Here is an 18,804-nt window from a genome sequence, read left to right as displayed (position 1 = left end):
AGCCCCTCTGCTTCTTCCTTCATGGTGTTGTGCAAATATTGCCACCTCTTTGGAGTGTCCCTGGGGCCTCCAGAGCTGATAGCTTCATACTTTGTACTCACCACTTGGGACTGATATGTCTGTTTCCCCTCTAGAAAGTGAACTCTTTAAAATAAGGACTGTAGTGCCATCATTGTTGAAAATTGTTTAAATAGTGAGAATCCATGAAAACTGTATAGCCTATGGTAGGTGCTTAGTGGGTGATTTAATAGAGAGATGATGAATGGATGGATGCAGGGATGGATGCAGGGATAGATGGAGGGCTGGCTGGCGGATAGATGGATGGATGGTTGGTTAGATGGATGGATGGACGGACATCAGTAGTTTTTAAAAGCAAAGCAGACAGGGTAGACATTTATAGAGTGCCGGTTTCACAACAAATACCTTTGAGATGTAAAATTGTGCTTAATATGCTATTGAAATGACCAGGGAGCTATGAGAGTCAATCCAAGATACGAAGCAAAAGGAAAATGACAGTGCTCCTCATGGATTCTTCCAGAAATGATACAGTCCTTGCAGAAAAGAAAGGGGAAAAGGTTCCTTCGATTACCGAACCACCCAGCAGTTTGAAAAGCAAAAATAACACCAATCCTTGTATTCCCTGCTCTTGTAGGTCACTGGGAACAAAATGACATCTCTAAACTTGGCCACCATATTTGGACCCAACCTGCTGCACAAGCAGAAATCCTCAGACAAAGAATTCTCGGTCCAGAGTTCAGCCCGGGCTGAGGAGAGCACAGCCATCATCGCTGTGGTACAGAAGATGATTGAAAATTATGAAGCCCTGTTCATGGTAAGTGGCTCTTCTTTTGCACGACATCTCAGTAAATGGCCTATTAATTCTCTTCAGTGGCATAATGAGACCCATGCACACCGTGTTCTGCTCTAGAGTGCCGGTCGTTGCCTGAATTCGTTGGCAACCAGACAGTTTCAGTAGACGTAGAAATTCACATAGCTGTGATGCCACTGGAAATTTGCGATTCCATGTTTAAACAAACCTACCCATGGTATAAATTTCATTTCGTCGGCCCCTAAACAACGGTCACAATTTGGAGTCATTTCATTATTCGGGTAGCAATGTCCTTGCTCAAAGTATTGATAAAACCCTTCTTTGGGGGAATTATGTGTGGCCCTCATGAATTCATGTAATTCATGACTGTCTCCATCAATGGCACCTCCTGCAAGGTCCATCTTGACCTTCTAGCTGCTCCACGAAGCCTCACCTCTGTCTCCCATGTCCTTCTCATGTCACTTCTCTGTCCCGTGAACTCCATTACTGTTCTTATTGATGTTTATCCTACTCAACATTGTGTTACAGTCATTTATGACTATTTCCCTTAGTAGTTTATAAATGCATTTGAAACACGGGCTGTGCCCTGGTTATCTCCTCTCTGTATCCTCTGTGCACTTTTGGAAGGCCCTCCATCTGGCAGGCACTCAATAAATATTCTTTTTTATTTGTATTGGATTACCAGTTCCTGTTTTGCTTCAAAACACCACCCTGCTCACTCCCACTTCCCTTGAAACATTAGAACAAATGCCAACTCTCTTCTATTTCTGTTCACCACTCCTATCGCATATCAGAATGTACAGGAACTTTCTCCATGTTTCCTCTCCCATTTCTCCTGTCAACTTGCAAGCACTCATCATAAATCTTACCTATTCTGCTAGAGCCTCGTGTGGCTTCTTCCCGAGTATGCTAGTTCCCTCTTTTGAATCTCCTTAGTATTTCGTCTACATTTATCAAATGCCTCGCATTAGATTTACTTCCATGCTTGTCTTACACCAATTATCATATTTTTTTGTGTGTACATTTGAGAGCCGGTGCTTTAAAATCTTTGCCCTCCGTGTCTTACCTGTGTGATCGTGACCCAGTAACTCAGTGCTCAATAAGCATCGATTTCAGCTTCCGTGAAGTGGGAAAAAAATAAAAATACGACCTATTTCCCAGGGTGGTGCCCAGAATCATTTGATATGTGAAAACATTCTGCAGACTATAAAATTCTGTGCAAACGTTAATTAATAATTGTATCAGTCGGGCCACGTGAGCTGGCTCAAGTCTCAGTATTTTTGCACAACAGACGTAAATACCTTGTTGACATAAAGTTTAATCAGATGTTTGTCAGACGGCCTGGCAGCTAACAATTTAGGGACTTTAGCTCCTTGCATCCTGAGACCCTGCGACCCCCTAGGATTTCATGGGAGAACCCAGAAGGGCCATCCATCGTGGCTACTCAAATCCCATCGCGCAAGCCATACTTAACTGCAAGGGAAGCTGGGAAATGGATTCCTGCTGGGTGCCCAGGAAGAAGAGAAAAGGGATTTACATACAATGAACAGTTCACTGAGGCAGAGCGGGCTCTCGCTCGTCTTTGACTCTCTGAAGCGCCGTCCCTGTGTTGCACACGATAAGCTCTCAAAAAAATGTAGAATTAGTCATTGCTTGTATATAAGTTTCACACTTCAGCCAAAATGCTCATAATTAATTACATGTTGGGATGAGTCAACTATCTGAACTTCTCAACATTTTCTTCAAGTTTTAAGTCACATATCATCTTGCCAAGTCATCTTGGCATTACTTCATGCTCTCTGGATTTTTTTTTTTTTAACAAAAGAATACCTCTTGCCAATCTTAATTCCGTTCTCTAAATTCTATATTCTAAGCAAAGTTCTTTAGATAAAACCACAAACCATCAGGCATTTCTCATCCAGTCGGATGCTAACACAGCCAGTCTCGGCCTCCTTGAAAGCACAGTTGCCGCCATTTTCATTGTGTCATTCCCCTCCTTCCCATTTCCTGCCACCCGGACTACTACAAACAGCGGAAGAACACAGCCTTCCACCTTTTCCAGCATTTTCCAAACATGCTCTACGCTTGCCGTTCTCAGTAGAGATTGATATTGAGAGTCTTCTTGGGTAGTAGCTCCTACCTGTGCTCCCCAGTTGTGGTCTTGTCTTCTCAGTGAGGCCTTTCCTGGCCACCTTGTCTACGACACGGCCCCTCCCCCCACCCACCATGTACACTCATCGCTACTAACACAGGGTTTGTACTCATTTCTTTTGTTTGTTGTGTGTTTCCCCACTACAACACAAGCTCCATGACAGGATGAATTTGTGGCCTTTACCATCTACTTCCTTTACAGCATTATCCCCGTGCCTGACACATGGTAGAAACCCAAGCGATAGTGGTTGACTTAATGAGTGACTCCATGGTAGTTCTGGGACATACGATTCCCATATTGTTAATCTTTACTCCTTATACATATCAAAAGGTTTAAACGCGGGGGAATTAAGGACACCTTTGTCAGAGTATGTGAGCCATTACTATAAGCATTCTTGATTTCCTTAGACGGATGATGGGAATTGTGTATTGAGGAAAAAAAATTGTGAGGTAGGGGGAGAGGTGGGCCAGAGACCCCAGGCCAGGGCCCGTAAAAAGCAAACCGACTCTGGAGTCAGAAAACTTGGCTATAGCCCCGTCTTTGCCACACGTTAACTTTGTGACGTCACCTTCTGAGATTTCCATCTCTTTAGTTATCAAAGGACGAGGTTAGAACGAACAAGATCCAAGTTGCCTTCTAGTTCTAAACTCTACGTGGCTCTATGCCCTCACACTGATTTTGCCTCTTTTATTTCTACAAAGCACAAAAGAATCCCATCACTTTGTACGCTGTCTTGGCATATTTGGCATTTCAGAATCTAGTTGGTTATACCAAAGCCGACGGCTGCGTTGGCACAGCTGCTGTGCGTGGGCGGACAAATTTTGTTTTGTGTTTTTAAAGAAGCTTTCGGAATTAGTACAATAATTCCAAACAAGGAAGGCTGAAGCCTGATGGTTGAAGTGTGTTAGCCGTTGTGCCGTTTCACAGCTTTCGGAAGGATTTACGAGCTCCGAAAGGAAGGCTTTGTTCCCCGTTGGCATTAGACAGGAAGACCTGTCAGAAAAGGTGGCCGCGAGTTTGTCCGTGAAGGCAGAATGCACCTGCCTGGAGGCAGCGCTTCCTTCGAAGAATGGATAGAAGGGCTAGAGAGACCCGTAGAGGCCTGGCGAGGACCCAGGGTTTGTTCTGAGTGTTAGTAATGTCCTTCATTTTCTGATGTTGGGACTGCCTCTCCCACATGGCCAGTATGTGAGTTAATGAGAGAAGGCGGAGAAGAACCTGGCTTTGTCTCATCATACACAACAGGCGCCTCGATCCAGAGGCTGACGCACGGTTCCAGAGTCTGGCTAGGACAGGCTAGCACACCAGTTGTTTGCTTCTCGGACGCTGGCTCGGAAATGCTAGAGCTGGAGAGAGGTCCTGATAACAGCCATCATGAGCACGCTATCAAAACTCAGGGCAGCAGATGGTAACAGTCGTTCTCAAACTTGAGCGTGCAGCAGGGTGGCAAGGAAATTTGCCCAACCTTCAGATTCCTGCGCCACACTTCAGAGAATCAGATGGGGTAGCGCTGGGATGGGGCCCAGGAATCCACACTTTCTCATGAACGCCTCCTGGCCGTTCTGGTCATCTCTGAACCACGCCTTGGGAAACCACATCTTGGGGAATCCCCAAGAGGCGGGAAAGACCATGAGCTTGGGAAGGCGCTACCAGAATTCAAATCCGTGCTCGGCTGTATATTTGCCGTGGGATCTCGGGCCCATGCTCAACGTCACTAAGCCTTCGTTTTCCCGTAGTACAAAAGTGAGATGAAGTCACCTAATTTATAGGATCATTTTGAGAATTAGAAATGACACTTTAAGACGCTTGGGACAAGAACTGACATAGACTAGGCACGCAAATAAGAAAGATCACTGCTCTTCCTACATGAAACTGATAAGATGCTGCCCTATCACAGCACTTTTAAAGGTGTCGCCTCTGTGGCAAAGCCCACCCTGCCGGCTCTGTAGAAGCATGACCTGCTCCCACATGTACAGAGTCCCTAGCACCCGTCACCTGTTAACTCGCTGTATAACTTACTCATTTATTGTGCTTGTTGAAACCCGATAGAACGTGCAAACTTTCTGAAGGCAGGGATTCTCATGTCTTTTGTCCACTGGCGCTCCAAAAGGCAAATAATATATTATTGGTTGAATAAGTACAACAATATATTGCCAGAAAAATACGCATTTCTGTTGTTTGTTTGTTTGTTTGTTTCTGGTTCAGTGCCCATACCCCTTAGATCCCCTCGCCTTTAAATTATGACCCTGTATTTCGCACATCAACAGTTGAATAACTGAATAACGTGAAATGATGCTCTCTGGGAACACTGGAAATAAAAGAGAAGGGTCATGCATATCCAGAAACAGTCTCTGGTATCTTTGTAAGGCAGAAAGCATTCCCCGACTAAATCATTGGCACGTGCATCGTTCTGAGAGTCGTTGCTCAGACATACATAACATAACTGAGGCTGGCAACTCCAGAGAAAAGTCATTGCTGCTCCTGGAATCAGTAAGAGCTTCAGAGCAGAGTGGAGAGAACTGTCAGCCCATTCTGAGGGCCGATACTAACTGATTCCTCCCCGGGCTCCTTTTTGGAAAGAGGGAAAGTGGAGCCGGCACCCCCTTCTAGGCCCGTGAAGAGCCCAGCGTGCAGCGGAGACGTGGGAACGCCAGCGCACTCCCACCCCGCTGCTTCGTCAGCCGGAGCTGGAGACCAGCCCCGCGCACATGGGAATTTTCAACTGAGAACAACCCGGAGCAGGGGTCACAGGCCGACACGAGGATTCCAGGCTCGGAGGCCAAGCCCCGCTTTGTGTTCTCTCCATTCCCCGATGCAAATTGCATTTTCTTAAAACCGCTTTTACGTGCCAAGTCCAAGGGAGTCAAGCAGTGATCCGGGTCACCAAATGGGAAACCACCCCCTACCAACGTATCTGGAGAATTCTATATGATTTCCGTTTCCTTTTTCATACAACCACTGTTGCTTTTTTTTTTTTTTTCTTAATGTTTTGGGTTTTTTGTTTTTTGTTTTTTGTTTTTTCTTTTTGAGAGATAGACAGAGTGCAAGCTGGGGAGAGGCAGAGACAGAGAGGGAGACGCAGAATCTGAAGCAGGCTCTAGGCTGTGAGCTGTCAGCACAGAGCCCGACGCGGGGCTCGAACTCACAAACCACGAGATCATGACCTGAGCCGAAGTTGGACGCTTAACCGACTGAGCCACCCAGGCGCCCCTGTTTAGTTTTTTTTTACTTTTTTTTTAAATAACCACTGCTTACGTCCCAGGGCTCAGGCCGGTCTTTGTGTACCTCAGCAGCACCGTGTTGTGAGGAGCAAGCCAAGAGAGTTTGCCCAAGTGACGCGGCAGCTAAGTGAATTATTTCTACAGCATGAGGCCCCCCAAAGACAAGGTGCATTAATATGGTGTCTCGCATGTGGAGTCCATTTGGAGGAGGAAGAGAGAGGCAATTTTAGCCCGTTTGAAAATGGGGAGCAGAGTGCTGTTAACAGCATTCATCCCTCTGGACGAATCGTAACACCGCCCCGCTGGATGTCCAGGCCGGCAGGTGGCTGTGAGAGCCAGCTCCCATTCCTTCTGGAGCCTGTTCACCTGGTCCCTGCCCACAGTGACAGAACGCAGGCACCCCTGGCGACACACAGGCAGGGAGGGGCGGAGGTCCTAGTGAGTTTCACCGCCTTTACCCTGTGGCCGTGGAGCAAGGACTGCTGGTTTTTCTTCGTCATCCTTCCTGGCATCTCCCCCCACCTTCCCCATCTCCACGGGTCCTGGGCTCCTCGACTCTGTTCAGTAACATGCCCTAGTTGCCAAACACGCATGTATCGGGCACTTAAGAAAAATGTGTTGAACTTAAATGCATTCTGACCCTCCAGATGCACCCAGAGCCCCTTACATAATAGGAATCCATCCTCCACCACAGTGACACAGAAGATTCTAGGCTGGGCCTGCCCACGTTTGAGCTTTGGCTCCCATAAACAGCTCAAGTGATTGCTTTCAGTGTGTTTGTTAACTTAAAAAAATGTCACCATGACTTCCAGTGATATTTACTTTTGCTGGAAAGTGTTGCAGTTTTAAATGCCAAAGCATCCTTCGTGGTCCAGCGCCAAGGGACGGATATTGGTTTGGAACACCCAGAGGCAAGTACGATAGGGCTGTGTCCTGGGAATTGCTCTTCGAGAAGCCCCTAATGGTTTGTTGTAGTGACTTAGTAAATGGAGAGAACTTGAACCATTTTCCCCTCTCTGTGGTTCATAGAATAAACTACACCATGGCAGTTATGCCCCAGGCAGTCGTTCAAGGTTTCATTTTTAATTTGATCGGGTGGATTTTGATCGTGACAGTTTTATCCCTTCATATGTGCACTGTTTACATTTTTCCGCTGAAGCAGGAGAGTCCAAAGTTCTTTTGATTTTTGAAATAGCATTCTGCTCTGAAGGAACACATGAAAAGCTAAGGAGTTGAGTCTCCGGATAAACACAACCATAAATGGTACCCTTGGAATATATCTAAACTTACTGAATAGTTGACTAAAACCCAGTAGAGATTTTGATGTGAAACAATACATTGTAAGTGAAGAAGCCACTGGGGCTGGGTTTTGTTTCTTCATTCACATGTGCAGAACTGGTTGATTTTAAAAACTAATGTGTTCTTCGCAATCCTCCTCCTTAGTTTCCGTTTGGCTGTATACAGAATCCCAGAAGAGAAAAGATAAAATGTGTTTGAATATGGAGTCATACGTTTCATTTTTCACTTTTTAAAGTTATCCCTATGCCCAGCGTGGGTCTCGAACTCATGACCCGGAAATCAAGAGTTGCATGCTCTACTGACTGAGCCAGCCGGGCATCCCTCATTTTTATATGACTGGGAACAGTAGTTTGCATACGTGTCAGAAAATTTCTCACGATCCTCAGTTGGGAACGGAAGTTTATTTGCCAACTCTAGAAATTAATAGCAAGGGTATTTTGCTAGAACGTGACATTGGTACTCTCTTATAAGCAGAGAGAAGCGTCCATACAAAGCTAACAGAACAAGTGTATACCATAAAGACCAATAATTCTGGGTTCTTTTGCTTATTATTTGTAGCCATTCCGACAATGTTTTTTGAGCATCCATTGGGTAGAAAACACCACCCGAGCTGGTGTTCTGGAAGAGCGTAATACTGACTTGAGTAAGTAGGTGAACGGTCATGGGTGTGCAGGTAGGAGCTTCAGGAGAAAAAAGAGCAGGCAGCAAAGAGGAAAAAGAAGACGCAGTTATTTCCAGTCTCTCTCGCAGCCATCATCACATCCCGTGATGAAAAGAGATGTTTCAAGACCCCCACTTGGGGTACCTTGGCCAGGATTGGCAGGCACGTGCTTGCCCTCTCCGAGAAAGGGGCTAGCTGAAAGAGAATTACAACCCTGGGAGCCTGTATCACTTCTGGGCAGACAAGTCCGACCACCCCTGCCTTCAGGCAACTTACCTTCTAATGATGTCTTGAGGTCTGGCGGAAGAGAAGGAACCAGAAGGGAGAAGCTACGTGGAGTTGGCTTCAAGACGATTGCAGATGAGCGGCCAACTGGTCACAAACTTTAACTCTAGCAGTTCAGGGCGGGGGGTGGGGTTCAGGAGTAGAGACATATCAAGAGGAAATCCCACCACTTGGTCACCCACCCAAGTGTTAAGCAGAGGAGAAGAGAGTGATGCTTCTCTGTGAGTGGACAGGAAAAGAGGCAGAGATGGATGCCTGTTAGTCTAGAAAAAAGTCGCAGAACAAATATAGGCCATCTCCATGTTATCCGCTTTTATTTTTTTCTTCTAAGTGTTTATTAATTATTTTGTCTGTTTCGAATAGAATCTTTTATTCTAAGCCTCTTGGCAATTGGTAAGGTGCTTTCAAATCCGTCAGCCTTTCTGATCCTCACACACTTCCATAAAGGCAAATGGGACACATAGGATATGCCTGGACTTTGAGATGCAGGAACAGAATCCGAAAGAAGATCATGGATGTATCCAAGTTTACACTAATTGATAATAAGCAACGAAGCTTATAAAAACGGGACCTCAGGGGCTATCGAATCTTAGTCAGACATTCTTTTGACAACGTCCCGATTCCTGCAATGGAGCGCAACTAGGAATGGTCTGTCTGGATATTTCTGACTTACGTAAGCTCCTGTTTCCTGTCCGTTCATTCCCTCAACTTTTGTTTCTCTCTTAAGTATGGAACTTCACCGAAAATGAATGCTCATCCAACAGAACTGGGCCAGTAGTTTGACAGTTTCATTAAATAATAGCAAATTAAATACACAAATGGGGCAAAGATTGGAGGGATTATTGAGAAAACAGCACCAGAGGCTGTTGTACGAATATTAAAAGTCCGTGCCAGGCATCCTTTCCAATTCTCTGTCCTCATTTTCCCACTGGCCCCAATTTTCTGTACCATTCCTTAAACACAAACAAACAAATGTGGCGTTATCAAATGAATTTTTAAAGCTGCTTTATATCATTTTGTAACAAGATGGGATATAAATAAATGAATTAAAATAATGGCTCGTGTACAGGGTAGTCAGTCTTACATAATACATAGGAGAATTTTCCCTACCCTTCCTACAATACGTGGATCCACATTTTTAAATGATATCTTTTTACTTACTTGTAAATACTGTCCCCGAGCCAAAATGGCATTGGGGGTCTTTTAAAAAGAAACTATAGATAGATGTATAACACTGACCCTTTCTATTTGCATTTGTTACCAAGTAAAAGTCGTGCGTGCTACGCAAAATAAACCTCAGTGATTATAATTGGTTGGGAACCAAGCCCGGTTGAACGAGTGAAAACTCTGCATTACAGAATGATTTAACAGAATGTTATGGAAAGTTATGCTTTCAATAATGATGCTCCCCGTAACCTATTCTAATAGCGTATCCAAGTTAATAATTTATCATTAGACACACCATACACTCTCAAAGAATTAATATTGTGATGCTTGTGGCACCCCGAAGGATATGCATGAAGGCTGTTGATTCCTCAGTGGGAATGAATGGGGGCTTGGAGCAAAATTTCTTATTACGTGTCTAAGGATGGAAAATTTTTAATTAAACTAACGGCATGAAAAGCAAATATTTTTCCTCATTTGCTCATGGGAATTTCTTTCAAAAAGTGCTCAGGATATACATTGTGGGCTTATATTATTTTGCACTTTCTGTTCATCTTTTAAACAGGAGCTCTCCTCTCATTTTTACCCTTTAGGCATCACTCTTTGATAGAATCACAAATTGATAGAATACTGTGTATCTGTTGGGCCGTGCTGTTTCAAAAACTTACAGTAAAAATGATCCGTCTTTTTTTGTTTGTTTGTTTTCTTTTAAGTAGGCTTCACCTCCAGCGTGGGGCCCCAGGCGGGGCTTGAACTCACGACCCTGAGATCAAGACCCGAGCTGAGAGCAAGAGTCGGGTGCTCAACCGACTGAGCAACCAGGCACCCCTATCGGTCTTTTTATTTTTTTAATGTATGCAATAAAGAGGACAGAATCCCTCAGCCTTGACCTCAAAGGCTTGTCCCTTCTCTTCTCCTTCCCAGGCCATTAGGCTTGGTCGCAGAGCTTTAAATGCCATCGGTATATATCTCCCTAGTTTCTCTTCCCAGTTGCCTACTAGATCTGTCTTTCATTCGGGTGTCCCACAGGCCAGTCCCCCTTACCCTAGCGAAGCCACCCTCCTAGCCGTGACCTCCAGCCTCTTCTGGCTGCTGCTTCTGTACACCAGTCAGCCTCCGTGGCAGCCCCGGGCTTCCAGGCACCTTTCTTGTTCGCCCTCTCCCTCCCTCTTTCTCCCTCCAGCCGGCAAATTAGCTAACGCTATCATCTCTACCTTCACTGTCGCCAAGATCCCAAGATTTCTCATCGGCTCAGCGTCCTGGTTCAGCCCTCTGTCCCTCTCTTCTGGAGAGGTCGACGGCCCCTCTCTGCGCTCCCTGCTTCACCCCTTGCTCCCCCGCAACCTACTCTCAATGCGGCAGCCAGTGACGACAGTTCACGTTAGTCCTCTGCTCGAAACCCCCAGTGACTCCCCCACCGCCTAGATTGAGAGCAGATGTCCTTCTCGTGACCCGTAAGACTCCTCAGCATCTGGCCTCGGCCACCTGATCCACTTCCTACCGCTCGCCTCCTTCCTCATTCTTTCCAGCCTCGCCGGGCCTCCTCTCTGCTCGTGACTCACGATCCTGAGATTGTTCTCTTCCTTCTGCTTGGAGTGATTTTCTCCAAGTCCTTCATCAGCTTCAGTTCTCTGTTAAGATGTCAGTTTCTCTGTGACCTGACATCCTACTTACATTGCACTTCCCTGCCCTGCCCCACCCCCCTCTCCATCGCCCTCCTCTGCTTCCTTTTTCTCCGTGCGACCCGTGCTATGTTTTCTTTATTTGTTGAATGCCGGTCTTTCCATACTTGTTGTCAGTTTCAAGGAGACCGGGATTCCTGTCTGTTTGGTTTGCAGCTGAGTTCCAGCATCCAGCTCCTGGCACTCAAGAGCAGCATTCGCCAAATATTTATGTGATGAATTAAAGGAACGGGGTGGGGAGAGGCCCGGGGGAGAAGTGCAGGGGTGCCAATGGAGAGTGTGTGAGGATGACTGCCAGGGGACAAAATGGCAAAGACGAGCAAGCAAGTCGAGGGCGTCGGCAGTGGGGATAAAAAGGTTTCTGAGCAGGCGCCTTGATTAGAGCTCTCCCACAACCCCACAGAGAAGAAACTTGACGCCGGAGGTGAAGGGAACAGAGGGTATACAAGTTAGCAAGTTGCTGCGTCCCGGGTTCATCGAGGACGTATCTTTCTTTTGGACTAAAAACTTTTAAGTGATGTAAGGAACTTGAGGCTCACACAGCTGAACAATCCACAGGCAAATATGGCTCCAGGCAGAGCTGTACCTAGGACTCAAATGCTGTCAACAGACCCTTTTCTTTCTTTCCATTTCTTGGTGTTGTTTCTCGGACCGTCAGCACAGTCTTGAGGCCCCGTGGGGCTTCTGGCCCCACATTGCCTCCTCAGATGCCTCAGGGAAACCCTCCCGGCTTTTTGTGACCTCCAATGGGGCCGCACACCCATCCCGCAGGCAGCTGTGGTAGTCTGGGAAGGGAATGATGGCGGCCTTAGACCAGCTTACGCATCACCCCTGAGCTAAGGGTTGGGGGACTTGGGGCATAACTGCTATAACAAGAGGGAAATGGAAGCTGGTAATGGCCAACAGATGCCCGCTGCAAAGGGGTCATGAGGGCTCAAACTTGGATCACTGCAATGGAATGGAAGAGAGGGGAAGGTAGGAACAAGCCTCGCAGAGATGAAATCGAATAGATCTCCTGGTTCTGCACAGGGAGGGGAAAGGACACAGAGAAGCTTGAACGCAACCCAGATTTTGAGTTTGTGTGAGTAGGGTTTGGCACTGTGATTAATGAAGATTCGGGATGAAGTGGGAGGGACAGATTTATGAGAGAAGGAAAGCGTTTTGTTGCTTTGTCATCCCTGTTTTTATTAATAAAATTGTTTCCAGCTTCTCAGAGCTCAAGAAGAGTTGAGTTCTGCAAGAGGCAGGAGGCAAACTCCTCCACCAGCCCCCTTATTCTGTGAACACTTGTCCCTGCAGTTTTGAAGAGCCTGGTCGCTAAGGCCTCGTATGCGAGAACCAGACGGAAATTTTGTTTTCTCTCAATAACTTGAGTTTCCGTTAGTTGAGCTACCAGCGTCTATAGAGTAGAAAACCCAGTGGAGTGGAGTTCAGACTTTCCTCACACAACATTTTCACACAAGCAGTTTAACATGGTAAGGCCGTCTTCTAACACGCTGTGGACTAGCCTAGGGAAACACTTGGCGCTCACCCACAGAATTCTAGTGAATGCCTTGTCAGATTCCAAAGCGAGAGCCTTTTCATTGTCCATGGACCAGGATGCGAGGAGGGGGGGAAGTGCAGGCTTCGAGTGACAAAATGATATGTGCAGATATAGTCGTCGGCATGTTTTCGCATGTTTGGTCTCTGCCAGGTACTGTTCTAAGTTCTCGACACATAGTAAGTCATTTGATCACCCCAGCAACCGTTTGTGGCGAGGACCTCATTCTCTCCATTTTGCAGATGAGGACATGGAGACCTAGAAAGGTCTCGTACCTTGCCGAAGGTCCCACAGCTAATAAACGGAACTAGGACTCAAACGCGGTCTGGCTCAAGGGCCGCCCTCTTAATAAACCTATGTTCCAGAACTGCCCAAAACAATTATAATCCATGTCCGTTGTCTTGGCATAATTTGGACGATAAATTATGCACACCATCCCTCTTGACCATGATGTCTTGCTTATTCAAAGCCAAGAAAATCTAGTCTAAGCACAGAGGTATCCAAGTGAGTAGGCTATATCTCCAGTCATAGGACGTGTGACGGTGTGGATTGAGTATGACTTTTTGGCAATCATCCACTTTATCCTAAGAATTAAACTGGCTTTATGGGTTGGTATAGGTTTGGTTTTAACTGGTGAACCACTCTGCTCTGTTACGACCTTTTAGGCTCTGTTTTATGTTACCGTAAAGTCGCCAGTGACACTAGTTCTGCCCCTTCTGGAATGGTTTGACTGACACCTCAACGTCTGGCCCCTCCAGGTTCCGCCAGATCTCCAGAACGAAGTCCTGATCAGCCTGTTGGAGACCGACCCCGATGTGGTGGACTATTTACTCAGAAGAAAGGCCTCCCAGTCATCGTGAGTATGCCACTCACCCCCTCTTCCAAAGCTGCCGTGGGGATTCCTCTTTCCTTTTCTAGAGAATTCAAGAGGTTTATGTAACTCCATGCAGGGTGACTTGAAGTGGAATTTTGGCAACTTCCTGGGGAATCTTGTCAGTCCACCTATCCGGAAAAGTGCTTCAGTATGACTAATCCACTTATTAAATTAGAACGTGCCTTATGGGAGCTTTCTGTTTCATTTTTGGCTTTTTCTAGCCCCTCAAGGTCTTTTTGACTGTGTTTACTGGGAAAAAAGAACTAAATCACTGGCAAGAAGCTCAAAGGACTGTGATGCACCTCAGTGTTTCTCCTTCTAGAATCCTGATAGCTGTACTTACGTGCCCCTCAGGCTACGCCTGGACGCATCTTACTTGTGTCATTTATCAGCGCAAGTGACACGTTACCAAACCACAAGACAAGCCTCTACCAAGGCCTGGGTTCCCGTTTGAAATTAGAGGTGTGCGCCCTCCTGACTCTTCCCCTCTTCGCAGTTGACGTCCTTTTGGTAAAAACGCACACTGCTCTCCACATGCTGCCATGTCTGCAATGAGTAAAATGAATGCCATGCCGTAGGCTGTGATTTGCCGCCATTTCGCCTCCAAAGGAAGAGCATTGGCTTTTTTACATTAGTCAGATTTTAGGATTAATCCCAACTATTTGGTAGAAAGGCAGCACGTATGGGGGTGCTGAGCGTTTGGCAAAGCCAGTTAAGAGGGTAGTTTTGCATCGTTATCCAGGAGCGATGTTGCTGCCATGGCACCAAACCTTAAATCTGTGGCATGAAAAGTTGTCATCCTCTCATGAAAATGCCATTTATGTTATGCTTTTAATATACCGAATTGCAACAACTCTAAGACACCTTTCTTCCCACGTTTTATCGTCTCTGAAACTGAGAGTCATCTGACAATCAATGGCGTGTCCTGATGTAATCCATAGCATTTTTCCTTTCTCGGCTCTCTATAAAATAATGGTATGTCCTGTTCAGTGGTGTCTTACAAATACCAACACGTGTTGAGTTGTCCCTTTATGTTGATGTTGAATTCGATAGATGAATTTTCATTTGAAACTATTTCACATGCGCTTTTCAAAAAATCATCCTTGTGCCACTGATGATCAGGCCAAATTCTGGTTCGAGTAAGACACTTTGCCTGGAGTCAAGCCCCAAGAGCGACGAGTGACTAAAAACATATTCAAATTGTCTTAATGGGCTGGTATTTCATGGTCTTGTTCTTCTTAAATTTTTCCTAGATTTCTAACCATCATCAAGGTGTAAGTTCTAATTTAAACTAACGCAAATGGCTTTTCTTCACAGCAGATCTCGCATCACCAGAATTTTAATGAACTCACTCCTTTCCCTCCCCGCGCCAGAAAACAGACATGGTGGCATTTCTGTTCGTGAGTCCCTCGTTAAGCTGCATTTATGATGTTTCATGGGTACTCTGTGGGAAAGCTGGACAACACACACCTAAAAAAGCCACTGATGTTGACTTGCCAAATTTCCGCTTTTAGATGGTGTGTTTAAATGTATAAATATTGTGCTTTGAAGAATGGTAGATGAAAGTTATTTTTATGTGGTTTTCAGGTATGCTCTTTGCATATAAAGGCCAAGAAGTGAACTTTTCTTTCTCTACTCTTAGGGAAAGGAAGCAGCGTATGTGTTAGGCCCATCCCAAGCTGCATAGTTATCTAGCCTCTCCTGTTCCCTATCCCTATAAGAATAAGAATTGTAAGGTCAAGGCAAGCCGACCCTAGCCCATGATCATAGGTGTGTATCAGGGGTTCAAGGGAAGGGAAGTGAGCTCACTGGTGCTCCGTGGATGTCAGAGACTAGCATTGTTGAACAGAAAACATTTGGAGATGACTTTCTTAGTAAGGGAGAGAGGGAGTGTTTGTTTTCCTCTAGGTACAGGCCAAGGAGAAGCCCAGAAGGGTTGATAATGATGTCGTGAAGTAAAAATACGTAAATAAATACTTATTTCATCCTGGTTGTCTTTTGAGGTTTGAGAGTCCCACCCTTGAGCTGTAGAGTGTCTTCATACCTTAAACACGTTTCTCAAGCCTCACTGTGTATACAGATCAGCAGGAGATCTTGTTACAAAGCCCTCCTGGTGATCTGAATCGGTAGATCTCGGGGAGGGAGTCTGAGAATCTGCATTTCTAGCAAGCTCCCAGATGTGATGCTGCTGGTCTGTGATCCACACTTTCAATACCAAAAGCTGAAAATATCAGGCACATTCCTAACTTTAGGTGCCTACAGACTCGTTGAAGGAGGCCTTCAAGGATAAAAATAATGCGAATCATGTTAGGAAGTGTGTCACAGAGTGTGGAATGATATGTGCTGGCTCATTGGTTCTCAGACTTGCCTACCCATTTGAATGCCCTGGGGAGCCTGAGAATGACCATACCTGAGCGCCACCCCTAGAGATTGGATTCGTTTGTTCTAGGGTACAGTCTGGAAATTAGGAATTTTTTAAATCTCCCCTGTGGTTCTACTGTTCTGCCACGTTAGATACTACGTATTTGCCATCACACGGTACTATATTTGAGGCAGGTGATTTTCTGACATTAAAAGGGGGTCTTTGCATTGACGAAGGAAGGGAACCAACACTCCAGACCATAAATCCACCTGGAGTTTGGAGAAGAGAAAGAGATGTGACCTATCGTCTCAGCGATGGCTTCTGAGAAGAGCAAGGATTTGCAGTGAACTTTGAAGACCGGAGAGGTGTCAAGAGACCTGGACATTTGGGAAGCTTGAACCAGGGCCTGGACATAACAATAACTCCGTCAACTGGCTGTGGGCGTGATTAAGGAAACTGTTGGCTGGCACAGAGCACAGAAGCCCTTAAATGGTAGGCTTGGGGTGGCACTTAAATTATGAAGTGATGGCAACGAATTACAGTGACAGGAGATTGCTCTTAGCTATGTGGTCTTGGGTAAATAGATTCGTCTCTCTCTGTCTCGGTCCCCTCATCTGTAAAGCAGAGGTAAAACAGAGTTGTTGTGCTATTAGAAGAGTATCTGATTTCTAACGAATGCTTAATAAATGTCAATGATTGCTACCATGTTACTTCGAATCTCACCATTTTGTTCATTTGCAACCACTTACCAAAGACTTGGGTGTCACTGCTTTCTACCTTTCTATCCACGAGACAGCAACCACTGAAGGCAGTATGACGCAAAAGGAAGCCATCCGCTTTAAATTGCAGCGGTGTCTAAAGGCAAAGCCCACCGGTACCGGCCTGATCCAGTCGGCATCGGGATGGTGGTGTTGGTTCTGGAACAGAGAGAGGGGTGAGGGTGAAAAGACACACAAGTGGGAAGGTGACCCGAAGCCTCTGTTCTGTGCCATCAGCCCACATACCTAGATAAAGCTGTGGACTCCTGTGCCCCTCGTGGAGACTGCACAAGATGGGATGGGGAGTGGAAAAACGAGTTTTCAAAAGAGTGCAGAACCAAGAACAAGAACATATTTACGATAATTTCTGTTTTGAAGGAGCAAACATTTAGTGATATTTGGGAATTGAATGTTTTGTTCTGGTTTGAGCTTTTCTCTTCTTCTGCGACGACAGCATTGGGGCGGCGGAAGGAGGACTCGTTATTTTTTCTTGTGCTTGTCTACTTAGATTTTTGGCTTCAACCAAAACGGAATATCAAAGGGAGATTAGAAGAGATTTATATTACTAACAATGCAAGACTTCCAGTATTTTCATTGCTTGTCTGGAATATTTATTAGAATTATATGCTCTTTTCTTCAAAGACACTCAAAATAGATCCCCTTCCTTTGAGTTAGGGATGTAAGGAGGTAGGGGATGAGAATGGAAGGTAAATCAAAGAGGACGAGGCATGTGGGACTCCGGCATTTGCGACAGAAGAAAAGAACCGAAGCAGGGCCCAGAGCAGGGCGAGGAGAGTGAGGCACTCACGTAGGTGCCCAAGTGGAGGGTGTACTACAGAGTCAGGCGTTGGGGCGCCGGGGTGGCGCAGTCGGTTGAGCGTCCGACTCTTGCTTTCAGCTCCGGTCATGATCTCACGGTTCGCGAGTTCGAGCCCCACGCCGGGCTCCGCGCTCTCACTGCAGAGCCTGCTTCCGATCCATTCTCCCTGCCTCTCTGCCCCTCCCTCTCTCACGCTCTCTCTCTCAAAAATAAATAGTAAAACATTTACAATAAATAAATAAATAAAAATTCAGGCATCAAAATGAACGATGTGGAGCTGTCATATTTTTTAAAATCAAAGTTAACACCAAAATCTACGATGAGCAAAATATTAAACAAAATTTTTTAAAGGCCACTGCCACGCCGAGCCACTGTGGACCCCAAAGCCAAAGGGAAAATGTGTATGCTGGCCTAAATGGAAGCAAACCCATCAGTGATGCTTTGAAAATACTTCTTTGCTTATCTTATTTTTCAACCAAGAGAACTGCTGTTTGACAGTTTCTCCTGAGCAAGTAACAATCCTAAATAAGTTTTAATTAAGTTAAGCTGAACTAAATAATACAATTCTGTTTGGGCGCAAATAAAGCATTTCACCCTAATATAATGATGTAAGTCCTAATGTGCCAACTTTTCAATTTTTCAATAGCTTTCAGCTGCTTTAATGTTCTGGGGAAAAAAGCTAACCATTAAAAAATCACAAACAACCATGCATACCTATGTGGTATGCAAGGCTAAATATAGCATTTTCCTACTATATTCTGGAAACAAAATGGAAATAAAACAAATTTCACTGCGTTTGGGAGTGAAAGGTAATTGTTTTCTTGAACCAGATTCTCCTGTTGAATAATAAAAAAAAAATCTACCTTCTTCATGATGGAGGAACGTTAGGCTTTCTCATAATTCAAGGCATCACATTGAAATTATCAAATAAATATCATGTAGATAATTTCGCTTAACCTTTCAAAGGCTGTCCTTGAGAATGCCTTCCTCCACAAAACCATGGAGTGCTACAAGATGGACTATGATTTCAGTTTTCCTTTTCCTAGGATTTGTAAGGTCAAAAAGTTCTCAGGAAATTCTGAGAGACGAGAAATCAGACTTTCTCAGTATAGTATAATAGCAATGAACCCTACTGACTGGCCGTAGTGTGGCCTCAG

At 45.3% G+C, this 18,804-nt stretch overlaps 1 protein-coding gene across 4 annotated transcripts in view; it reads left to right on the top strand.

The window, feature by feature from the left end:
- Nucleotides 1-18,804, top strand: part of ARHGAP6 (Rho GTPase activating protein 6) — a 453,678-nt gene that overhangs the window by 421,956 nt on the left and 12,918 nt on the right. For all 4 annotated transcript variants that reach the window (XM_045472356.1, XM_045472357.1, XM_045472358.1 and 1 more), the window contains exons 9-10: nucleotides 653-832; nucleotides 13,592-13,689. In XM_045472356.1, the coding sequence (XP_045328312.1) occupies nucleotides 653-832; nucleotides 13,592-13,689 (278 nt within the window). The remainder of the gene's footprint in view (nucleotides 1-652; nucleotides 833-13,591; nucleotides 13,690-18,804) is intronic.

The sequence above is a fragment of the Leopardus geoffroyi genome, chromosome X (genome assembly GCF_018350155.1).
Source record: "Leopardus geoffroyi isolate Oge1 chromosome X, O.geoffroyi_Oge1_pat1.0, whole genome shotgun sequence".
NCBI classification, from domain to species: Eukaryota; Metazoa; Chordata; class Mammalia; order Carnivora; family Felidae; genus Leopardus; species Leopardus geoffroyi.
This window is presented reverse-complemented; position numbering and strand designations above follow the sequence as displayed.